Source organism: Cydia fagiglandana, chromosome 4 (genome assembly GCF_963556715.1).
Source record: "Cydia fagiglandana chromosome 4, ilCydFagi1.1, whole genome shotgun sequence".
Taxonomy (NCBI): Eukaryota; Metazoa; Arthropoda; class Insecta; order Lepidoptera; family Tortricidae; genus Cydia; species Cydia fagiglandana.
In genome coordinates, this window is record NC_085935.1 from 17,113,005 (window position 1) to 17,138,349 (window position 25,345).

At 38.5% G+C, this 25,345-nt stretch overlaps 3 protein-coding genes across 4 annotated transcripts in view; 2 read left to right on the forward strand and 1 right to left on the reverse strand.

The window, feature by feature from the left end:
- The window catches only part of LOC134663953 (vasorin), a 44,722-nt gene extending 42,069 nt beyond the window's left edge, over nt 1–2,653 (reverse strand). The window contains exon 1 of the mRNA XM_063520501.1: nt 1,843–2,653. Coding sequence (XP_063376571.1) covers nt 1,843–1,845 — 3 coding nt within the window. The 5' untranslated portion in view covers nt 1,846–2,653. The remainder of the gene's footprint in view (nt 1–1,842) is intronic.
- LOC134663954 (rab3 GTPase-activating protein catalytic subunit) overlaps nt 1–8,766 on the forward strand; it is a 53,750-nt gene extending 44,984 nt beyond the window's left edge. Inside the window, exons 3-4 of the mRNA XM_063520502.1 lie at nt 2,717–2,969; nt 7,759–8,766. Of these exons, the coding sequence (XP_063376572.1) occupies nt 2,717–2,969; nt 7,759–8,520 (1,015 nt within the window). The 3' untranslated portion in view covers nt 8,521–8,766. The remainder of the gene's footprint in view (nt 1–2,716; nt 2,970–7,758) is intronic.
- LOC134663955 (G-protein coupled receptor 179) overlaps nt 8,762–25,345 on the forward strand; it is a 55,486-nt gene continuing 38,902 nt past the window's right edge. For both annotated transcript variants that reach the window (XM_063520503.1, XM_063520504.1), the window contains exon 1: nt 8,762–10,847. The gene's annotated coding sequence lies outside the window, so the exon portion shown is untranslated. The remainder of the gene's footprint in view (nt 10,848–25,345) is intronic.

The window sequence follows — 25,345 nt, forward strand, 5'->3', positions numbered from 1 at the left end:
TCGAAACTGCCAATATTTCACGAGGAAGATTACGAAGGCTCCGGTTTGTGTACAAAATATTGTTGAGGGTGTAATGGAGCAAGGGCGTACCTACTCATATCCATAATTACGACCATTACCTACCTATCGCTGGCTGCATACAGGAAATTGTAATTGATATGAACATACTTCTGTAAATCTATTGATTTATTGATACGTACATGTAATACATGCCGGCAGTTTAAGCCGCATAAAAAATAATTGAGCATAATAGGCGTATTTTTCTTTTAAGAATTTTAAAACGTTCAATATTTATATTCATATAAGAGACCTTTATAATATCGAAACGACTGCGCGGATTTGTAATTTTGATATCAAATTCAGCCATAAAACGAATGATAAAATGGAGGGTTAAATGGGTACAGCTGGCGTGAATAAGATGCAACCCCAGCGTCCACTTGTCATTTTATACTGCACTCGCTTCTGAGAACTTTGCCTTGCTTTATTTTACGACAGGGCATTTATTTAATGTTCTCATATCTTGATATTTTATCATCTCTAGCTGACGCGAGCTGCTCCGCCAGTATAAGGCTGGTGTTAAACTTAATAACGCGGTTTAAAATGCAGATGTGACTATAAAGAGCGCATGAAGCAATGGAGACTATCGAGAGTCAATATAGCATTTCTAACATATTTCCGATATCGCAGATACATTTTTTTCGAGAAACTACCAATCTGAATAATATAGAGAAAGTTCGCGGTTGACGGAACCACGCGTGCGGCAAACAGCATCGCATCGCTGCGTAAAACTTCCACTTTAGGGTTAACAAATTAATTCAACATGGTTCAATGTTGAAGGATATCAAACAGAAAAATCAGAAAATAGACGATAAGTTGATTAACATAAATATGAAAATGAAAAAATTACTTTACGCTCCTAATTTTATTATACGAAAAACTAAAACCATCAACAGATTCTAATGAATTGATATATGTAGATACCTCAATAATCATTATAGCTTCAGTGCATTAAGATATACAAAGTTAAAAATAAAAACTTTTCCAAAATATAAACCGGTGTACGCTGCGTGCACGAACGGAAAGCTAGCACATCCAGGAAAATAATATAAATCGAGCCTTGCGTGTGCCTACCGCATATGTTTACGTATGTGTGAATTAAATGAAATAAATAAAGATTTAGCTTATCAAAATGTCGATTTTGGGCCAAATGTCTGTTTCCATGATTTTAGTATCGATGTAATTGTACTCTATTAAATAAATAATGTAAAAAAACTGTTGTGCCTATAATATTATGTTCTTCTTACAGTAGATTTATCGTAAAGATATCTACTTGTTGAATTTCATTAGTTTTTCCTATATACTATTCCAGATAAACAAGATGTTTTAGATTTGAATGCAGCTTCCGCCTGGATTCAACGTACGTAATTGCAGAAATGCGACCTCTCTTGGTCGCCGTATTTGCCAGCCAAACAGTCGAGCAGAAAGTAAACACTGTCAATGTAAACGAATTCTGTGCACTCTTGTAAATTCGGGTGCTGGCCGCTGCAGCTTGCTGCTGGTTATGCGAATTTTAAATTGGGTGACTCCAGGAAAATGTTTATGCATATGTAAATTACATTTTTATAGACCTGGATGTGAAATTATGCCCTTGCAGCGGAGTACTCCCACTTTCGTGTACATATTTGATAATAACACAACTTTGAAGTGCTTCGCGCGAACAAACCGTGTCGGATGCTTACGTTCAGAAAGTGGGTCAATGTACGGAAAGAGATTTTCTCTAGTTTACCCCCGGCTTAAAATTTTACCTGCGAATCGTCCTTTAAACTAGTATGCCCAACTTACCATGTCGCGTATAATCCTCACGGGGTAAACAGATAATCCTTTGAAAATGGCCACTTTCGACGAACACTGTCACGTAAGAAAATTTTATAATTTTTAATTAAATAAAATCACCGATAATTTGTCATCGTTGGGGCACAACAGTGGTAAAGAGGTCACTTTCGATTAGCGATCAGGAACCGGTGCGGTGGCTAGGCCGGCGGTAGCAGAGCCATGTCTGCAAGATGCACTCTCGGCAGTCGGCGGCGGACTGTGCGCCGGCGCCGGCCCCCACCAGCTCCTGACCTACACCGCTGCGGCCGCGCCGGCTCCGGTAAACAAACGGTTCACCGACCGATTGCGCGCGACCATTAGCCGACCAGCCTCCTCACCACTCCCAGTCAACATTTGTAATTCAATAAGCTAACGGTCCCGAGCGCGTTCGCGCGCTTAGCTCCCGACCAATCTGGGTCGTGGCACACTAAACACGACCATAATTTCAGCTGGCTTAATCGGCGTCAGGTGTACATTATGGCAACGGCGATCACGATACGATACGTTTGCAAAGTATTACAATCAATCTGCCGCGGTCTCTCGAGGCGGCGCTCGATGTGCGAAATTTGCATAGGTAAACGAAAGAGAAAATGTTTCGCAGCTCGCGTTAGTCGCCGAGTGTTCTTTTGATTTATTTAGGTGCTTTCTTTTCGAGGTCGTGCATTTGTCTACTCAAATTGCTTACAAAGTGAAAGTTAAAACGACGTTGGTGGAACGTGACAGTTGTTGTTTAATGATCACATGTAAAAAATCTTATACCTAACTAGCAATTTGCTTTTTTGTGTAGGTAATAGATATTTAGGTAGGTAACACACATTAAATTTCTTATTTTTGTTGTTAACAGAATTGCCGAGGGTAGTCCGAACGCGAGAACATGTTTGCTTCATCAAAAGCTGCAGTTGTTGAACTGCTGCATCCAGCGCTCGCAAGAGTCAGGCGGGGCACCCGGCAACTCCTCTGAGGACGAGTTCTACGACTGTTCGGAGGGCGAGGGTGCCGACTCCCAGTTACCTTGGGACCGTCCAGTCGGCAGGCTAAAGCGCCTTGAGGACGCTACCCTTAAGAATGGAGCGCCCCTCTATATTCCTCGCACTCAGGTAGGTAAACTAACAAAAAAAAAAGCGTGGGATATAGTGGCAGTACCGCTGAATAAGTTATTGAACTTTTCAGTCGTCTGTATTCTGACGTCGCCGCTAGGCACAATTTTTACTTAAGTAAAACTAGGCTAATATTCTAGTATCCTATCCACGCGGCAAACCCCCGGATATCGCCGGAGCTTTAATTTTCCGTGCCATTTTGGGAAGTAGCCAGGGGCTGACTAGAGGATTTGATCAGCTTAGTTTGGCGCAAAGAACATTCATACCAAGCGGCGAAGTCTGAATCATAAAAGGAAGGTCACTGTCACTACACTCGATGTGGGTAATCAAGGGCTAGGTATACCTATGTATGTATTTTAAATAAAATGCAATTATGTCAAAATAATTATTGGAACGAAGTTCCTTATCGGACGGTTTGCGGACGAAAAAAGTGTAAGATTTTGCCGTCACAAGCCATGAAGCCATACTAGTGCGATAGATGCAAATGTCAAATATTGGCGTCGCCAAACATATTTTATTAACTATTTTTTTTTTAATAATGCAATACAAAGCTAAAATAAGAAAACACGAGTGTCGTAATGTACCTACTTACTGTTATATGATAATATTGATAATGATTAATGATGCGCATGTAGCCGCTGTTGGCTTTATTACGTGTTAGTCCGGGAGCCGGCTGCATGAAACAAACCTCATCAAAAAATAGAATATACCTACCCTGTAGAGGTACCTGACATTTAGTAGATTCCAACGCACTTGGTCGGCCTAGGCTTAACCTGGCAGATTTTGTACAAATGGCAAAAACGTTGGACAAAAATTCATCAAAAAAAACCTCATCGAAAAATAGAATGAAACTTGTATGGTAGGATACCTGACCTTGAGGACAGTAAAAAAAAAGTGGTCGGCCTCACCTTAGCCTGGCAGTTTTTGCAGTCCGACCAGATTTATTGGGTCACGTGAGAGCTACAATTTACCTCATCGAAAAATAGAATGAAACAAACGGATTATAATAGCTAAAATAAGCCTGTCGACGTATGTCTTGGTCGGCCTCACCTTAACCTGGCAGTTTTTGCAGTCCGACCAGATTTATAAAAAAATCATCAAAATTTTTTTATCGAAAAATCTTATGAAACTTGTATGGTACGATAGCTGCCTTTGAGAACAGTAAAAAAAAAGTGGTCGGCCAAATCCTGTGTTGGCAGGTTCCTGTGTCCGACCAATTTTGTGGTACCACGTAAGAGCTACAATTTACCTCATCGAAAAATAGAATGAAACAAACGGATTATAATAGCTAAAATAAGCCTGTTGACGTATGTCTTGGTCGGCCTCACCTTAACCTGGCAGTTTTTGCAGTCCGACCAAATTTATAAAAAAAACATCAAAAAAATTTTATCGAAAAATCGTATGAAACTTGTATGGTAAGATAGCTGCCTTTGAGGACAGTAAAAAAAAAGTGGTCGGCCAAATCCTGTGTTGGCAGGTTCCTCTGTCCGACCAATTTTGTGGTACCACGTGAGAGCTACAATTTACCTCATCGAAAAATAGAATGAAACAAACGGATTATAATAGCTAAAATAAGCCTGTTGACGTATGTCTTGGTCGGCCTCACCTTAACCTGGCAGTTTTTGCAGTCCGACCAAATTTATGAAAAAATCATCAAAATTTTTTTATCGAAAAATCGTATGAAACTTGTATGGTACGATAGCTGCCTTTGAGGACAGTAAAAAAAAAGTGGTCGGCCAAATCCTGTGTTTGCAGGTTCCTGTGTCCGACCAATTTTGTGGTACCACGTGAGAGCTACAATTTACCTCATCGAAAAATAGAATGAAACAAACGGATTATAATAGCTTAAATAAGCCTGTTGACGTATGTCTTGGTCGGCCTCACCTTAACCTGGCAGTTTTTGCAGTCCGGCCAAATTTATAAAAAAATCATCAAAAAATTTTTATCGAAAAATCGTGTGAAACTTGTATGGTACGATAGCTGCCTTTGAGGACAGTAATAAAAAAGTGGTTGGCCAAATCCTGTGTTGGCAGGTTCCTGTGTCCGACCAATTTTGTGGTACCACGTGAGAGCTACAATTTGCCTCATCGAAAAATAGAATGAAACAAACGGATTATAATACCTAAAATAAACCTGTTGACGTATGGCTTGGTCGGCCTCACCGTAGCCTGGCAGTTTTTGCAGTCCGACCAAATTTGTGATACCACGTGACAGCTAGAATAGGACCACACATGCTGTATTCCATACGCATCATGACTTTGTGTACCTATCTGATGGGCGGGCGTATATGAAACGCCTTCTTGTACGTGCAGGTGATCCAGGTATACACCAAAGCTTAGTTTTCAATCGAACACTTGTAATATAAGAGGAAAAACTGCACGTGATCCTTCCAAAATTTAAATAAATGGTAAAATGTTCCTCCACGATGTTCTCAACGGGCATCTAGACTGCGTTGGATTGCTGTCACAGTTAGGGCTCCGCGCTCCCACGCGCCGAACTCGTCACACCACACTATTCCATATTCCCTGTCATCGTACCAATTATGGCCAAAATTCTATTCTATTAAATTCTGAGTAGAATCGCACGTACCTATAATAAATCGTTCCAAAACATTGACCCTTTCTTCTCCTCCGGACGTGTTTTCAAATCACAAATTGCAAAGCAACTTTCCTGGTAGTCACGCACTATCACACCCACTTACACACATACACCCACCCACCCACACACACACACACACACACACACACACACACACACACACACACACACACACACACACACACACACACACACACACACACACGAACACATAAATTCCAATAAATGCATACAAACTAATAGATTCGCTCGTTTATGTAGGTACTGTATGTATTTTTATTTTACTACTTTTTATTTATTGTTTACGCAAAATTAGAGCTATACCTACTATTTTAGGATTTTTTTTCCAGTTTACAGTTATTATTATTTTTTTCTCTTTTTCCTTGTACCTTAAAGACTTACAAATTAAGTTATATTTACGATTCTTGTACAGCACAAGTTACAAGTCTACCCACAGATGATTTTTTATTATGTATAAATTACAGGAAGTTCTGTTATTGGCTATGCTATAAGTTCTCATGTTTTTTGTATATTATTTAATGTAAACGCTGTTGAACTTCTCAATAAATATAAATAAATAAAAATACACAAGATAACCTCACATATATTAAGTGATTATCTTATTGTTATTTCTTCGACTCGCAAAGGCGTTATGTGTCCTTCAAACCATTTGATCTTATACATTTCATCTCTTAATGTCCAGCCACAATGTGTTGCATCAAATTTGATGCAAGTGGATTCTGCCGCACACTGCCACATTGAATTTATGAAAGCCGCCCGTAACAAGCCATACGTCAACAGGGTTATTTTAGCTATTATAATCCGTTTGTTTCATTCTATTTTTCGATGTGGTAAATTATAACTCTCACGTGGTACCACAAAATTGGTCGGAGACAGGAACCTGCCAACACAGGATTTGGCCGACCATTTTTTTTTACTGTCCTCAAAGGCAGCTATCGTACCATACAAGTTTCATACGATTTTTCGATATAAATTTTTTGATGATTTTTTCATAAATTTGGTCGGACTGCAAAAACTGCCAGGTTAAGGTGAGGCCGACCAAGACATACGTCAACAGGCTTATTTTAGCTATTATAATCCGTTTGTTTCATTCTATTTTTCGATGAGGTAAATTGTAGCTCTCACGTGACCCAATAAATCTGGTCGGACTGCAAAAACTGCCAGGCTAAGGTGAGGCCGACCACTTTTTTTTTACTGTCCTCAAGGTCAGGTATCCTACCATACAAGTTTCATTCTATTTTTCGATGAGGTTTTTTTTGATGAATTTTTGTCCAACGTTTTTGCCATTTGTACAAAATCTGCCAGGTTAAGCCTAGGCCGACCAAGTGCGTTGGAATCTACTAAATGTCAGGTACCTCTACAGGGTAGGTATATTCTATTTTTTGATGAGGTTTGTTTCATGCAGCCGGCTTTTTTCATAAATTTGGTCGGACTGCAAAAACTGCCAGGTTAAGGTGAGGCCGACCAAGACATACGTCAACAGGCTTATTTTAGCTATTATAATCCGTTTGTTTCATTCTATTTTTCGATGAGGTAAATTGTAGCTCTTACGTGGTACCACAAAATTGGTCGGACACAGGAACCTGCCAACACAGGATTTGGCCGACCACTTTTTTTTTACTGTCCTCAAAGGCAGCTATCGTACCATACAAGTTTCATACGATTTATCGATAAAAATTTTTTGATGATTTTTTTATAAATCTGGTCGGACTGCAAAAACTGCCAGGTTAAGGTGAGGCCGACCAAGACATACGTCAACAGGCTTATTTTAGCTATTATAATCCGTTTGTTTCATTCTATTTTTCGATGAGGTAAATTGTAGCTCTCACGTGACCCAATAAATCTGGTCGGACTGCAAAAACTGCCAGGCTAAGGTGAGGCCGACCACTTTTTTTTTACTGTCCTCAAGGTCAGGTATCCTACCATACAAGTTTCATTCTATTTTTCGATGAGGTTTTTTTTGATGAATTTTTGTCCAACGTTTTTGCCATTTGTACAAAATCTGCCAGGTTAAGCCTAGGCCGACCAAGTGCGTTGGAATCTACTAAATGTCAGGTACCTCTACAGGGTAGGTATATTCTATTTTTTGATGAGGTTTGTTTCATGCAGCCGGCTCCCGGACTATGTCTAGTATTCAAAACGGATGTGATAAAAAGGCGTTTCAATGTAGGACCCGGCTCCGAAGACAGAAGACCAGCTGGAGGAAGATGCTGAGCTGATGGTGCGGCTCGGCGACGACGCGCGCGCCTCCGAGCTGCGGGCGCGCATGATGAGCGCCTCGCTGCTCTCCGACATGGAGGCCTTCAAGGCGGCCAACCCCGGCGCCGAACTCTGCGACTTCGTGCACTGGTACTCGCCGCGCGACTGGCGGCCAGATGGCGGCGGCGCGCTCGGCGACCGCATGCTGCTGCCCGGCAACCCCTGGGTGGAAGCCTGGGACGTCGCGCGACCGGTCCCCGCCGCGCGCCAGCGTCGTCTCTTCGACGAAACTCGCGAGGCGGAGCAGGTTCTTCACTTCCTGCGCTCCCGAACCGTCAGCGGCGCCGCGGAACTTCTTTTACCGGCAATTTTGCGAGCGGGTGCCGTCAAAGCCCAGGCGGAGGGGGTCACCGCGGTCAGCGCGGCAGTGGGCGGGGTCGATCAGAGGCGGTCCTTCGAGATAGCTGCGCGGGAACTTTATGATGCGGAAAGGGAAGCGTGTCGGTCTGTCTGTGTCCGCAGCGTGCTCGGTGATAGCGAAGAGGACCGGCCGCTCGACTCCGCGGGCAGGAGCCGGATCCTCAACGCCGTGGGCGGCAGCCTGCCGGCGCCCGCGCGGCGCGAGTTCACGCTGCGCGTGCGGGACGACGTGGCGCCGCAGGTCATGCGCGCCGCCCTCTCCACCGACATGTTCATCATCGGCGCCTTCACAGAACGCATAGTGTGCTTGTAGCGACATAAATATGTAACCCCTTTATGCCATTATGCCACTGTGCCAGCGATCACGTTCATATTTGTATTAAGATTATAACCTTTATACTAAATATTCATTTTCCAATATATCTATCCAATCATCATTATCAAAAATGCTAGCGCAACGCTTGCAAGAAAGAAGAAACTAAATGCCCTCTTAGTTCAGTCTTCCTTGAAATATAGAGTGATAGATTTCGTTAGTTGTAGATAGCTAGTAGGGTACATCGCCAATTACTAGCCACCCCCCAATTACTGGCCACTTAATTTGATTTCTATTTATAGGTGAACAAAGTTCATTTTAGTATATAAGGTACGAAAATCCAATTATTAGCCAGTTTTCAATTACTGGCCATCTATTCCAAAAATGAATTCTATTTACAGATAAATAAAACTCATTTTCAGTATAAGGAAAATGGCCAGTAACTGAAATTTATCCACAACCCACTCGTTCAATAACTGGCCGCCTCTTACAAAAATGAGTTCTATTCACCTATACACAGAATTCATTTTAGTATAGGTGGCCAGTAATTGAAAACTGGCTAATAATTGGCGATGTACCCTATGTACCTACAATGTAAGACGAGTCAAATTAGAAGACAGATCGCCTTACCGCATGCTCAGTTTTGTTAACTGGTTAAACAATACTGAATGTGTTTGTGTAATCATGCGCAAGCAGGGGTTACGTCGATCTGTCTCGTAACAGGTAAATAATGTTAAGCGTATTGGTGCAGTTGTAGTTGAGTTTGAATAGATAATGTTGAATTGTTCATAGAATTTATTAAATATCGTTATAAGAACTTGTTTGTGATGTTCTAATTGTTTGTTTAAATTTTACGGTAATTCAATTAATGCATATACCTACACTTTTGCTAGTTTGCCTATGTAATATTATGTTCCGGACTAGGTAATGTAAACCGGTTTTTATTTTGGTTAATAACCGGTTTTTTATACAACTAAAAACTGGTAGTTTACGTTCCCTATTACGGACCCGGACGCTAAGCTGGTTTATCAAACTTACGCCAGCAGTTTTTACGCTGGCCGTCTAACTTGTATCACCGAATTTGTCTCATAATACTCTCGTGAATATTTATTGTGTTTCGATCATATGTTTATTCCATAAAACGTGACTATGTAAATTTATATCGATAACCAGACCGTGTTTTTTATTTATAGCGCGAGTAATAGGGTCCAGAAATTCCCGCATCCCGCAAATAACGTAGAATATTCAGCGCCGAAACAAATTCAAAGCCGAACCTTTCGACTCGCATTCGCATCACAGTAAGCACCAATTTACTCGTGTTATGTTCAAGATGATTTAATAAATTGCGACTTGTTGTAGGTATCTACTTGTCAGTTCAGAAGGAAAGTAGTAGGGGAAAACGGGAACCGAGATAACTCTCGCTGTCGACTTCTGAGATCTGAGATCAGTTTTATTTGCTGGTTTATGGCTGTCTCATTGCCGTTAATGAAATAAGACGGAGTATACGAGCAGTCGTCCCGGCGTCGCAGAACTTGTGAGCGGACTTGTGACGTCATTTTTTGATCCTTGTGCTGTCACTGACTCGGTACTGTGATCGTTATCATACAGCGAGAGACGAACGATAAATAAATGTGAAGTGTATACATTACTGGGTGCGGTAGGTTAGGAACGGCCAGAGTGTTTGGCTTGGCGGAGATGGAGGGGCCGTGGCTCGGGCGGCGGAGCGCGGGCCGGGCGGCGCATGCGCGCGCCGCGCCGGGCCGGGAGCCTCGCGAGTCCGCTCAGTGGTGCGTCGGGACGCCCGGTCGATTCCAGGGGCGCGCGCAAACACTCCACTTTCCAAAAACCGAATGAACCGTAAAATTTGTGTAAGAAAAATCATCAAACCGCAGCTTTTCTAAATGAATTTTAAAACCATTCCTTGCCTCCTTGCACGGCTACCTGTTACTGTTTAAAATTTGACCAATATTGCGGTCAAATTTGTCGCGATATCGGTAGGTATTTGGGCAAATATTTACTATCAATTAATTAGAAAACGAAGGTGCGTAATCACACATGGATTGTTTCAACTTGTCATGTCAATATCGGAAGTAAATTAATAACAAGTTTGCGTGAGATTAATATACGTTAATTTAATAATTAAAATGTCGCATTCTTGATAATAAATAAAACGCTAAAAGTGTCACAGTAGAAAGGTTATGAAAATTAACGTGTTTTAATAGGCAGTTTATTTTTTTACTCATTGGTCGTCGTTAAGTTTTATTATGTGCTAACCTGGAGCCGGTCCGTAGCAGAGCTGAATGACAGAGAAACTTGTTGTACCCGAGGTAAGTACCTGTTATATTAACTTATTATTGGGGAGGCAAATATACGAGGATTACGGAATCAGTTAGCAGTTGCTAAATCGAGACTAGGATCTAAAATGAGCTGATATCAACAGTTGACAGACCAACATTTATCCATCCATAGTCGTAGCCTTGCTTACCTATTCTTGAAAATTCGACATAGGTTAGTATAAATTTAAACATCATGCTTACGATAGTGCCACTGACCGAGAACTTGTAATAGAATATTAGTTTCCCTGTATCGCACAGCTATAAAACGTGTATTTCTGGTTACGCGAGTGAAAGTCCGGACCTCATCAGTGCCATCGTTGGTATCGAAAATTGGAAATACCTTAGATGATGGACCAATAGTAAAATGGTGTTAATGAAATTCATGGAATTTCGAGCACTCGTAGATATTTTATTTTATCGTAAATTTACGATTATTACGGAGCACTTATGGGATCACTTTGGTCTTGAAAATCAATTTTATTTTTATTTTGCTTATCAGCCAATGCAAGTACTGTGTATAGGTACAGCGTCGGCATGCCTGCAAGAAAGAAACTTCGTAGCTCCATTACAAGATTGATTATACTTGGAGACCCGTACCCCGTACCTATACAGTGTGGAAAGATATGTCGGGCCCTGGAGGAAAACTACCTTAAATCCTTAAGCTGGCTCGTTTTACTTAAAGGAGACATTCCTTTGTTTTTAAAAAGAAACAAAACTGCATTCAAAAATTTTCTAAGGCTCGCTTGCCTCGCCCGGGACTCGAACCGACTAAAAATTCCAAAAAATAAAAGCTCGCAATTTTATTCTTCTAGTCGATACAGTTAATGTTAATGATAACATTTCTCCAAGAAACATTAGGTCTTACACTCATCTGTCGTACAAAGTATCCATAAAATCTAATATTTAGTACTCAAGATTTTTTAGGCAAGATTTTTGAAAAAAAGAAAAATACTTTGAATGCAGTTGGAATGTCTCCTTTAAGAAAAATGAGCCAGCTTAAGGATTTAAGGTAGTTTCCCTCCAGGGCCCGACTTATCTTTCCGCCCTGTATAAAGCGAAATCCTTATCCAGCGTCCCACGTCTGTCTGTACGTCGAAACCTCGCACGGACGGAGATTACTTAAGTTGACATTTACCACAAAAATTACGACTAAGTTGTGTCTGGTCTTAGAGTTGAGTTGAGAGTCTGGTTGTGGGTGATCTTAGACAGGGAGTATAAATATACTCAAACTAAATGGCACGTGAATCCCGAATACGTTATAGTCAGTTGTTTTCTTTTTACTGGATAGGTTAGATAGGTAATTAGGTGAATAAATATAAGACAAATATATCAATTTAACTTACTTACATTATATTTAACTTCTACCAACAAATGTGCGTCATTTTTAAAACAGATTTCTAAAAAGGGCAATTTCCAAAATCAACTCTATTATCGCCCACACTGTTAACTGATGTACACCTTTTGTAATAAGGTACACCGATGTACAGTTACGGGTGTGGTTTGTACAGTCGCCATCAGATATATCGGAGCGGCCAAGGTGTTCACATTGTCTGAACACGCACTCTAACGCCCTGACAATAGAGGCTTGCTCAGATATTTGTGAGCACCTTGGCCGCTCCGATATATATGATGGCGACTGTACCTAGGTTACCTGTGTTTGAATGTACCTACGACTTTTGATTCTGTGGCACATCTCAAATGTTTTAGCTCTTGCCTACAACTAGGTATGTACCTACGAGTAGGAGGTTACCTTACGCGACATTTGGTTCAGGGTTATGACAAAAATCTGAAAACTACCTACACCTATTTGCTAAGTGATAACCCATTTTTAGCTTTCATACCCTGATCTCATGTCAGGTAAACATATTCTATGTATATAGGAAGGTCTAAGATTAAAAGCACCAGATCCTCACCCTTGCCTCGATGTACATGTCTTTGAAACGAGCAAATTTGTCAGAAAACATATCACTTTATTCACCAATATTTTTATTCTATTCAAACACAATACCTGTATTGTTTTACTGTATTAATATATGACTATAACTACCTATCTACCTACCTAATAGAAAATAGAAGAAACAACCATAAACAAACAAGAATTGGCTTTTTCCTCATTAAACACATTTTCATCACTTTCCGAATTCTCTGAAAAACTAAGAAAATCCTTTACTCTAACGAAAAATATGATTAAAAATGATCTTATAATGTGTAATCTAAATTGTAAATGTTATTAGTTTTAAGTTAACTGTTGTATACGTCTACCCAATATTGTATAGCACCTTTATAACTGGGTTATGACATGCAATAAATGATCCTCTTCTAATAAATGCTCTATTCTACTCGTACGTAGGCAGTGTGTTATGCCTGTTATGTGATACGTTTGTATGGAAACAAGCGCACTCAACCACCTCAAGTGTCATATTTAATCGGCAGTAGTGTATGCATAACGCGTACCGTTTGAGGTATGGACAAAAGGTGCGGTCGTACGATGGTAGACGTTAAAGTTATGTTTATATTATGAACCTTAGTTCGTTGTGATAAGGCGACATTTGTGTTTAACGTCGTATCTACCCATAAACACGGGAACAGATTCGTAACCCCACAGGTTACGTGTGTAGGTTTTATTTACGTTTCCGCCGCTCCTACAGTTGTACGACCTGTGGGCGACTGGGCCTTGGCCGCAATATTTTTGGACCTTAAGGTATACATATACCTAATCCTGTTTGTTACAATAGAGGATTATACGATGAGCTCTACTCTGCATATTTTATTAATAATGAGATACATCAGACGAAGACATTGGAATAAAGAAGAGCGTACATTTTTGAACTCGCACTTAGGAAAACTGAATCGTACCTAAGTACCTAAACATGGGAGTAAAGTTTCTTTCTCTTCGGTGTCTGTCACATTCTTTTATTATCTTTTGTTGTCATACATACATACCTACATAATATTACATAATAATTCAAAGAAATAGTGAAAAAGGCTAACAAAGAGACTGTCGGTAACATAAGGGAGAAGTAGAAGCGGGAAATTGGGAGGGGTAGACCTCGGTGGACTTTCTCTGATCAGATCGGGAAAATTCTGAAGAAATGGCAGGTCAAGAGCACTCTAAACCGGCGAGCGTGTGTGAGGAATGTTATGAAAGTGAAGGAAGCGAAAGAGGTATGTCGGGATCGTAACAAGTGGACATCCGTGGTCTCTGCCTACCCCTCCGGGAAATAGGCGTGATTATATGTATATGTACGTATGTAATAATTCACATTACTTTTTAGCCTTTTTAAGTACCTCTATTAAATAAATTCTATATGTATAAGTATCTTTGTAGGTACGTAACGTGAAGTAAATTGAAATAAAAAATATGGTGCGCAGATATAAGTATTCCATGAACGCATTTGGTCCACATGCGAGTAAACTATTAGCTATATGTTAAATGGAGCGGTGACCACGTCCTCCATGTCCATGAATGGTCCGACCATTATTAATAGACCATTATAGTGTGCGCTCGGGTGGACAATGGCTAGGCGACACACTCGATGCACGTCTTGCGGAATCTCCCTCTGCCCGTGTGGCAATCTATTCGTCAAATTTACATATTACGGTATTGAGGGTAATGGATTGCATACGATTTGGTTTATGTGGCATTACTGCTGACTAGGGTCGAGCAGTTTTATACCGTGGCGCATAAACATAAAGGAATAGGTACCTATTTAAATATTTTTAGCATTTGCATCAGCATGTATCGCGAAACTGTCTATTAATTCAACAGAATTTACTTAATTTTACCGGACCGTAATCGCTGCCGGTGCCGAGTTAGCTTGACCGGACTCTAACTACTTACTTGCGAAGGTATTAACTAGTAATAAAAAATAGATCTTTCAAGTTGCTATCATAACGTCATTAGGTAACATTAGCACTGCACCAATATAACTTTTAGCCCCTTATTCATGTAGGTAGATACTAAATATATAACTCTGGCCTTTTATATTGCGTGATTAATTATTTTATCGCAAAACCCGCCAAACAACAGCCGGAAACAATTATACGATAACATTTTTCGGAATTGCTAGGTTATTTTAAAAGTGTTAGCTGGAGCGAGCCTCGAGCATCATGTACTGGCGAATGTACGTGTGGGTAGCTAGCGGAATGTAACCGTTTTTGATATAGCATATTTCCCGGATATAGGCTGGTGTTGCGCCGGAACCTCGGGTGCGCGGCTGCCGATCGCATTCCCGGCGAGTCTTCCCGTTTCCACCACACGGATTCTGTTTCTCTTGAAATTCTTTTATTTAAAACATTTCTTATTTTCTATTATTCGTACTTAGATCATAATTTATTTGCCTACACAGGTTACGGCTAGGAGCTAAACAAATAACCGACCGCATTGAGTGATGACTTATAATAGTATTTTTCTCAAACATGCAATGAAATATTGATGTTATGTTCCTTATAATAGGCTGCGAAGTATGACGTTTCAGGTTCGGCTAGGACAAGAGGTATTTAATGGAATTTCATACAAATCTTGCAGGCCTAGGCCGGCAAAGTCCTCTTTTTTAATTTCCATTTCACAGATATTTGTGACACAGCATCGTGGCATTCAGCCATTAAAAAAATCTAGAGGCAGTATTTGCTTTATGGTTCGTAAAATGACACTCTGCCACTACGCCTATAAAAAAAAAACAAAAAACAATGTTTGCTACAATTTGCAGTTTTATTTGTATAAAATCAACATGAACTTAATAAATAATACATTATTAACCAAATTCTGTAATTTTAAATTATAAATTTAACTACACAAATAAATACATTTAAAATATTTCATCTAAACGTTAAAAGGGTCTACTCAAACACGCGTAGTTATTTTTTTAAATTGTTATGGAGGCAAAGTTGAAAAATTTTCATTCTGTATTTCTGTTTTATTGGATTTATGGTGCGTTGTTGATTTTTTTTACTTTAATATGAGTCCCGACAAAATAATGAAATTAATTTTAATTGTAATCGTATGAGTTGGAATTGGCAGCGTAACCAGAATTGATTTTAAATAACTTGCTGCGTCTGCCGCCAAGTCAAAGACGAAGTATCTATATGGTTGCTTATGGCAATTTTATTATTTTAGAATCTAAGAAAAATGGCTTACAGTTTATTAGAAACAGTTTTGTGGCATATTTTAAAGAAATGAAAGTAACTACAAAATCGTGAACACTGTGGAAATTATACTTATTTTCTCCATGCATAAAGCAACGATGTATGTGAAACATGATATCAACATGAAAGACTATGTAAACTTATGTGACGAAAACGACAGTCAGACGGATACAAGGCGAAAAAATCAAAGATACATGAAAATATACGGGTAGTAAAAATACACGACTCGTGTAAAACATACGCGTGATAAAGATATAGGTACGTGTTTAGTTATATTTTGGGTATAGTTTACTTTTAGTTTTTTCTATAAATAAAACTTGGGTTTCGTGGATTTTTTATTTTATTTATTTCATTGCATGTTTGAGAAAAGCACTATACATACCTCGTTGGGAAATGGGGTTGCCCGCGCTCAGACCTATCCGGCCTCGCTTCGCTCGGCCGTCTATATGTCTTCGGCCGGCAACCCCTTTTGTCCCGGCCTCTGTAGTAATGTACTATTATACAATCGTGATATAATAGAGAGCTTTTCAGTCGAGTACCGTGTTTAGGCAACGAAGCTTGCTGAGTTGCCTAAGTCAGGTACGAGATTGAAAAGCTTGATTATATCACTATTGTATACAATACTTTTTCTACGAGCCAACAAAAATAATACTTTAAACTAGTAGAAACATACAAACAAACCAAACCACACACACAATCAAACCATACACAGCTAAGATACGCAAGCAGCCGCGATACCTTCAATCTTCATACTGGTACGCGCCCCGGCCACCGCGCCCCGCGCCCCACGGCGGGGTGGTCAACGACACCTTCTCGTAACTCATGAGGTCCTGGTACTTGCTCCACGCTAAATTAAATTTTTAGACAGTTGTTTTCTCGATTTTGGCCACCGTAGCCTATGGAGACTACAAGCAACACTAAGTGGTTTTCGTAGTCTATGGATGTTGCTATTTTAAGGGTGTCACATGCGCGTTTCTGACTTATGAACCAATTGTTTCTACTATACAACCTAAAATAAATAATTAATTTGGTTTACTAACGAATGGGCCAAAATCGTTTCCCAAAGTATCACATCCCAAACTATGTTTCCCAAATTATCATTTCCCAAATGTTTGGCAAAACAACTTATCGCAAATTTTCAGTTAGCAATAGTCTTTTTTGGCAAGTTATTGTTTAGCAAATAATTACTTGGACAAGTTTCATTTTACCAAATATTATTTAGCATAACTTACATACATGTCCCAAAATATTGCATGGCATACAATTTACATACCAATAAAGTGGAGGCTGCAGAATTTTATTTGTCTAGTATTTAACTGATCATTACATATACATAGTAAAATGTAACGTCAAAAAAAAACATTCTTACTGCCAAAAATATGTAGTAAATGATCACTAAAATTAAAACTCCATTTTAATGTAAAATGACAACCAAATTTGTTACATCTTGCTATACTATTAAAGCAAATAACACCAAAGTAATCATTGTAACCCAAAAATAGTAAATAACCACCAATATTCAAACCACATTTTAGTTTAAAATGTCATGCAATTTTTTTACATCTCGTTATTCTATTAAATTAATTAATCCACTTCGATGACCTTTTTTTAGTACATAGAATTTCGTTTCTGTAAGGACCGCAGTTCTAACCTAACCTAACCCACTTTTCTAATAGCATTTCGATTCTGTGAGGGTGACAGTTCTAACCTAACCTAACCCACTTTTCTGATAGCGGTTTCGTTTTGTGAGGATCGCAGTTCAAACCTAACCCAACCCACCCAAATTACGTAGAATTTAACGTACCTATTATAACATAACAAAAAGTACTTTAAATAGAGATGCCTATTTGTCAAATTTGCGAAGTGACAATTTTGACCAAACATCTTTTTGGAATATAATATTAGACAATAAAAAACGTTTGCTAAATAAGTTTTTGTCCTAATAACATTTGACAAAGTAAAATCATGCCAAATGATAATTTGACCAAATAAATTATATGCGAAGTGTAACTTTGCTAAAGGTTCCTTTGGGAAATGAAACTATTGCGATAAGTTTGTTGGGAAGTGAAATTTGGCGAAATGTATTTGGCCGAAACGAAAGTACACCAATTAATTTGAGCTTTGGTTTTGTTTCGTCCTGTTGATCGCGGAGAGCTGTGATTGGTCAATTTCATTATAGTTGACTAAACTGTATCGTAATGAATATTATAGTTGAGCTGGGAGCCCATACATTAAAAATACCCAATTGAAGTTTGGTCACAGAACACCGCCTCTAGAAACCTAATATTGGCCATTTTGTTCCCGACGCAAATCACCAAACTGTGAGGTGCGGGAGGGGTGCTCACGGCGTTGCGATTGGTCGTTTCAAACATGGCGCGCTGATACGTGTAAACGTAGGGATGGGACATGTTCATTAGAGCTAGTGGGTACTGCTACTAGTGATACCGAAATTTATTGTGGTAAAATTGTTACCAATTTAGTATACTTAGAGTAAACTTACTTAAAACTTATTGAATAATTTAATATTTCATTAAGTAATTTAACAATGTACCTGAAAATTTTACTTAACATATTAGGGCATTTCTGTTTAAAGTACCCAGAACTTGAATTTTAAAGTTTAGAAATTTTATATTATTTCCACTCAGAATCGCAATCTCTTTCGATACGAGAAAAAAACTGTCGCCAAAATATCATAATTTTTTTTTTGTCCCTTTTATTAAGGTAGAAGATTGTATTGAAAACATATTCAAATGGACCAATAACATATGCCTATTACAAGTCAACTCCGAGTTCTCTCGCACTTCTTTGAAGTTCATCACCAGGTCCATCTCGTGACATGAGACCTAACTGCTCACCTAGAGGATTCTAAAAAACCCATACAACATATGTCTATCACAAACCAACACCGAGTTCCCTCGCACTTCTTTGAAGTTCATCATCAGGTCAATCTCGTGACATGAGACCTAACTGCTTACCTAGAGGATTCTAAAAAACCCATACAACATATGTCTATTACAAACCAACACCGAGTTCCCTCGCACTTCTTTGAAGTTCATCATCAGGTCAATCTCGTGACGTGAGACCTAACTGCTCACCTAGAGGATTCTAAAAAACCCATACAACATATGTCTATCACAAATCAACACCGAGTTCCCTCGCACTTCTTTGAAGTTCATCATCAGGTCAATCTCGTGACATGAGACCTAACTGCTCACCTAGAGGATTCTAAAAAACCCATACAACATATGTCTATTACAAACCAACACCGAGTTCCCTCGCACTTCTTTGAAGTTCATCATCAGGTCAATCTCGTGACGTGAGACCTAACTGCTCACCTAGAGGATTCTAAAAAACCCATACAACATATGTCTATTACAAACTAACACCGAGTTCCCTCGCACGTCTTTCATCATCAGGTCCATCTTATAACATGCGGCTCCACTGGCCTAGAGGATTCTAAAAACATATTACCTAGATATTATGTCTAAAATGGTACAATACGGCATGACGAAGCACGAAGTTTCCGCAACTGACGAAACCATCATCGTCACATTACTAGTCGAAAGGCAAAGGGATAGCACATTGCATTTTCAAGTTGACGAAAAGGGACGGACTACTGCGCCTCTGCTTAGTGACCAGTATAAAATGAACCCCGCGGACAAGAAACATTATTCAATGAAATAATGAATTTTACTTTCCAGTGGGATGTTATTCCATCTGTTTTGTAAGTAGAAGTCTTAGATGACTTGCCACACCATTTTATGCTGCAATATCCCATGATTTCCCAATGAATTCAATAGTTTACGATTTATTTTCTGAGATTCGTGCACACTGCTAACAGGTCGTAATCTTGGGCGCAACTGATCGGAGTGGCGCGCGAGCAATCTTATATTTGACCTATACACCATACGTGCGGTGACCGCGAGTCGTCCTATAAGCTCGGCCTATAGGGGTTGGTCTGTGAGTTTGGTATAAGAAATCTTAATTCAAGAATTATAGTCGACGAGTAGGAAAATCATAATTCAACGCTTTTGTCTGTTGATCCCGGCTTTTGTTTTATAATAGAAGACAGGTAACTGAACTTTGAAAATGATTGAAATCAAACGGTAGAAAACTTTAGTTACATATCTATGTAAAGTTAAATTATTAAGATAAGATAGTTTATTCCATAACCATTTTACAATCATGTCGGAAATATCACAGGTGAAATTTAACTTACGAGCCTATTCTACTCCTCAAGAAGAGAGTTCTTTCCGAAAAAAACCGGTCAGTTCGTAACCAAATATGTAGTCTCGTTCGAGAAACATATATAGCGGTCTCATTATTTTAATTTAGCTGCGTAACTATAATCTATTTCCTGATTTCCTTCTATTTATTTTATTATATATAGGGTCTATTTACACCTACATATACTTATAATAGTATCAGTCCAGTTCAAGAAAGGGTTCTATTTATAGTACATATATTCATCTCATTTGATTGCATGGAATTCCAAATGTAACTCTCCATGCAATCTCCCAAACGACGGAAATGTCAATGGCATCGCGATATCTAAGGCGGGACATTGGGCAATCTAACAAGCGACTCCCAAACTGTTCATTGATGTAATAGGGTGATTGAGGAAGAGATAACCATTCCAAGGCGTTAGTTTGTCCAGCGCAAACGTCATAACTCATAACATACCTGCGAATTACAATAAAACGTAGGTAGTTAATCGGCGAGCTGATTGCTTTGAATGCTTAGACTTGCTCTGGAAAGAATAAAGGAGTACTCACGCTATAAGTGCTATAACATAACGGTCCGGGTCCAGGCTTGGCACCGACTTCAAGCATATTAGTTGCACTAGACATTAAATGGATATAATATTTTATTTTATATTTTTTTAATCGATTTTCTTTTGTTAAAGGTTTTCTTAATATAAGATTATCGATCTCTCATCATACAAAAAGAAGTGTCTAACTGTCTAACGCCTCGGCACGAACCCGGACCGTTCTAGCGTGAGTCATCGTTAATCGTGCTAATGGTATCAGTAATTGTAGCAAACCGCACAACACGATACCGTTCTTCTACAATATCCATATACTTACAAGTATATCTACCTAAGGTACTGCCATCATATAGGCGATCATTATCGGTGTGGCTGGCTTTCCGTTTTCCCTAGCTAGATGACATATTACTATACCTACATGGCTAGAGGTGAAGATGCGAAACTGTACTATGGTATATAGACACTACTATATCTAATATCGACGAGAAATCTAGGTACGGGTTAGGTATGTACATATATCTGTTCAATATGCTCTTCAGCTGCAAGTCTGAAGTCGATCTCATAATCCGGCGCTGCTCGCGCGCGCTATTAATCCCAGCTTAAACGTCTAGAATAGATAGCCGAGTGCAAGCTAAAGGGAGCAAAAGAGCCTAGGTCTGATGCCTGACTTACTGAGGCGAGGTAATCTTTTAAAGATCAACGGCAGGTCTTTTAAAGTGGGTTAAAATCCGGAAGATTACAACTATTAACCCAAGCCAATATACTCGTAACCCAAGCCAATTTGAATAATGTTTATTATATGGTATGATGTGAGATTTCATACCGTGAGTAGACTATATATGTAATTAATTTCATAAGTGATTTACGTCTATTTGCTGAGCGGCCTCCCTACAACAACTTGAAACTCAAATAACGCAGCTGAGGACGCACTACAAGTTTCAAGTTGTACCTAATTCCGAGTCATGGAGAGCAATTTGATCTCATGTTTGCTTTAATTTACCTATACGATCAAATCGTATAAGGCGTATTTAGGTACCAGAAGTCTAATATTGGTAATGGTACCTACCTAGTTAAAAGGCCATATGTGAATTAATATAGAGAGAGATGAAAACTTCTGAAAGATATTTGCAATCGCTGTAATACCCTGTAAAGTGTAATGAATCTTTTCGCAAATTATTATAACAATTAGTATCCTCAAGATTAACTTGACAAGTAGGACCTAGGTAATTTACGAATAGGCGTGAACTGATAATATTCTTTCCAACACCTTGAAACTCAAATAACTCTCGAGATGTAAATCAGAGACAAAGACAAGGCGTGTTTACCAGAAGTCTCCGCAAGCAGCGCCGCTCGAGCCTCGTGAAACGCCCATAAAGCGAGTCGAGGGCGCCTGAGGGCCCTTTCGGCCTCTCGCTTTTTTACAGTTTACCACTGAATTTTCCGACAAATTTTATGGGCAAACTAGTTTCTATTGGCAGTAACCAGTAAAGCTGTGGTACTAAATAAATGAAACGATTTTGTGGCTTTTATCGTAATGAGCTCTACCTTTGTTGCTTAATTTTTATCCCGAGTGATTTAAACATAGATACATTTCGCGATAGGTAGGTACATCGCTTAGAAGTCTTAAAAGGTGGCAATAAAGTGCCTATCTAATATTTATATGTTTTCAAACTTCGTACGATTTGGCTATCTTTGCTTAACCCCGAAGCAGTTGATTTAGTCCTGTGGTGGCTATTTATCCAAGGACCTATACCTATATTTGTGTTATCTGACGAGATCTTTACCTACTTTTCTCTGACCGGTTGCGTAGGCTCGTTCCCGGCCGCGCGCATTCCGCCAAAATTATTTCGTTTCTTTATATCCGCTGTCATAACAGTATGCGTGATTGAAATCCAGACAGAGACAGACAAATAGTCCGATACACAAAATTTTATATGTGCGGGTAGCGTAGTTGAAGATGCAAGTAGTTAAGTATATAATAAAAGTTAATAGTCTGCATTTAGACCCCCGTGTCGTGAGATAATGTAAACGTCATCTAAAATCTTATTATTAGAGTCATGTGTCCTTGTTGGCTTCGGGATTTCTAAGACGTTACATTAACTTTCATTCATACTAAAAATTAAATTTCTGTCGGAAGAGAAGAAATCGCAATCTCGTAATCAGACTAGCAATAAATAACTCTATGTACAATAAATCTCAGTCAGGATTATTATTTATAAGATTTAGAAATAAAACGATTTTTTTTATAATGTCCCATCAACCCATCATCCATACGGAGACAATTACATTACTACAAGTTTCTTTCGTTATTTACTTACCTACTACGTCGTAGACTGTAGTACTTATATAATGTTTCTCGGTATAGCGAAAATGATTTGTAGAGGTGTTATAAGGAAAAGAATTCCATACTTACTCAATAGTTTGCCTGAAGCCATAAGACGTGAAAATAATAAGCCTAAATTTAAAACTATGTTAAAAAAACACTACCATAATATATTGTAATAATTTAAACTTTAAGTACACACAATTTTATATGTTATTAAGTTAATAACTAGAGACTGATGACCCCGCAGTCAAACTCACTGATGAGTTTTGCGGGGCTATGCCTAGCTTTAAGAATATCTTGTATTTTATTAAATAAATAAAATATAAAACCATTTGGCGTGATAAGCTCTATTGTTTTAATGTAATTTTAGGTGTACTTTCGTTTCGGCCAAATACATTTCGCCAAATTTCACTTCCCAACAAACTTATCGCAATAGTTTCATTTCCCAAAGGAACCTTTAGCAAAGTTACACTTCGCATATAATTTATTTGGTCAAATTATCATTTGGCATAATTTTACTTTGTCAAATGTTATTAGGACAAAAACTTATTTAGCAAACGTTTTTTATTGTCTAATATTATATTCCAAAAAGATGTTTGGTCAAAATTGTCACTTCGCAAATTTGACAAATAGGCATCTCTATTTAAATTTGTACTTTTTGTTATGTTAATATAGGTACGTTAAATTCTACGTAATTTGGGTGGGTTGGGTTAGGTTTGAACTGCGATCCTCACAAAACGGTACCGCTATCAGAAAAGTGGGTTAGGTTAGGTTAGAACTGTGACCCTCACAGAATCGAAATGCTATTAGAAAAGTGGGTTAGGTTAGGTTAGAACTGCGATCCTTACAGAAACGAAATACTGTGTACTAGAAAAAGGTCATCGAAGTGGAATAATTAATTTAATAGAATAACGAGATGTAAAAAATTTGCTTGACATTTTAAACTAAAATGTGGTTTAAATATTGGTGGTTTTTTACTAATTTTGGGTTATAATGATTACTTTTGTGTTATTTGCCTTAATAGAATAGCAAGATGTAACAAATTTGGTTGTCTTTTTACATTAAAATGGAGTTTTAATTTTAGTGATCATTTACTACATATTTTTAGCAGTAAGAATGTTTTTTTTTTGACGTTACATTTTACTATGTATATGTAATGATCAGTTAAATACTAGACAAATAAAATTCTGCAGCCTCCACTTTATTGGTATGTAAATTGTATGCCATGCAATATTTTGGGACATGTAAGTTATGCTTAATGATACATTTGACTAAATAATATTTGGTAAAATGAAACTTGTCCAAGTAATTATTTGCTAAACAATAACTTGCCAAAAAAGACTATTGCTAACTGAAATTTTGCGATAAGTTGTTTTGCCAAACATTTTTTTGGGAAATGATAATTTGGGAAACATAGTTTGGGATGTGATACTTTGGGAAATGATTTTGGCCCATTCGTTAGTAAACCGTAATTTTAACTTTTAAATGTTTCCACTTAACGATTGTGTTAATGTTGAGTATCAAAATATAGCTAGAGTCCTCCACCATCAAGATCACCTAAACATTGTACCTACTGGTGGGTTGTTGATAAAAACAATCATTCACTAATACGATAATGTCAATGTCCATACTTTAATTACCAGACATCGTACATTTTCCAGCATTTTTGGTGCAGCGGAGTGTGTTAACGGAGTTGGTATAGATAATTTCAACTGAAATGGTGAATTAAAGTTAATATTAACGTAATTAACGCTAATTAATCATTAGGGTTGAAATTCTTTACACCAATTCCGTTAACACCACTCCGCTGCACCAAAAATGCTGGATCTTTGTTAATTGCCGATTTTGTAAATACGGCCCACAGTTAAATATGTATGTTGACATCTGTCAGACACCAGCGACGCTAATATCAGACATGAAATTAAATTTTAGGTTGACTCGATTGTTCTACATCTACCTAAATAAGTATGTTTTCAATAAAGTTATTGAAATCCTAATAAGTAGTTAACATCAAAAAAAGTATTTGTGCCCATTAAGAGTCCAATGAAAGCAATCCTCCTCAAATTGTGAACCTTAATTATGCAATAAATTTTCGATGAATCTTCATTCTTATCTAATGAGGTCATTATCATTCAATTTGGATTTAAAAAAGTCCCGTTCCGGAGATGCCCGTTCTTACCATCATCTGTCTATTCGCCGTACCGACTTACAAAACCAAAGGTGAATAAACGAGAATAAATTTCGAGTTAT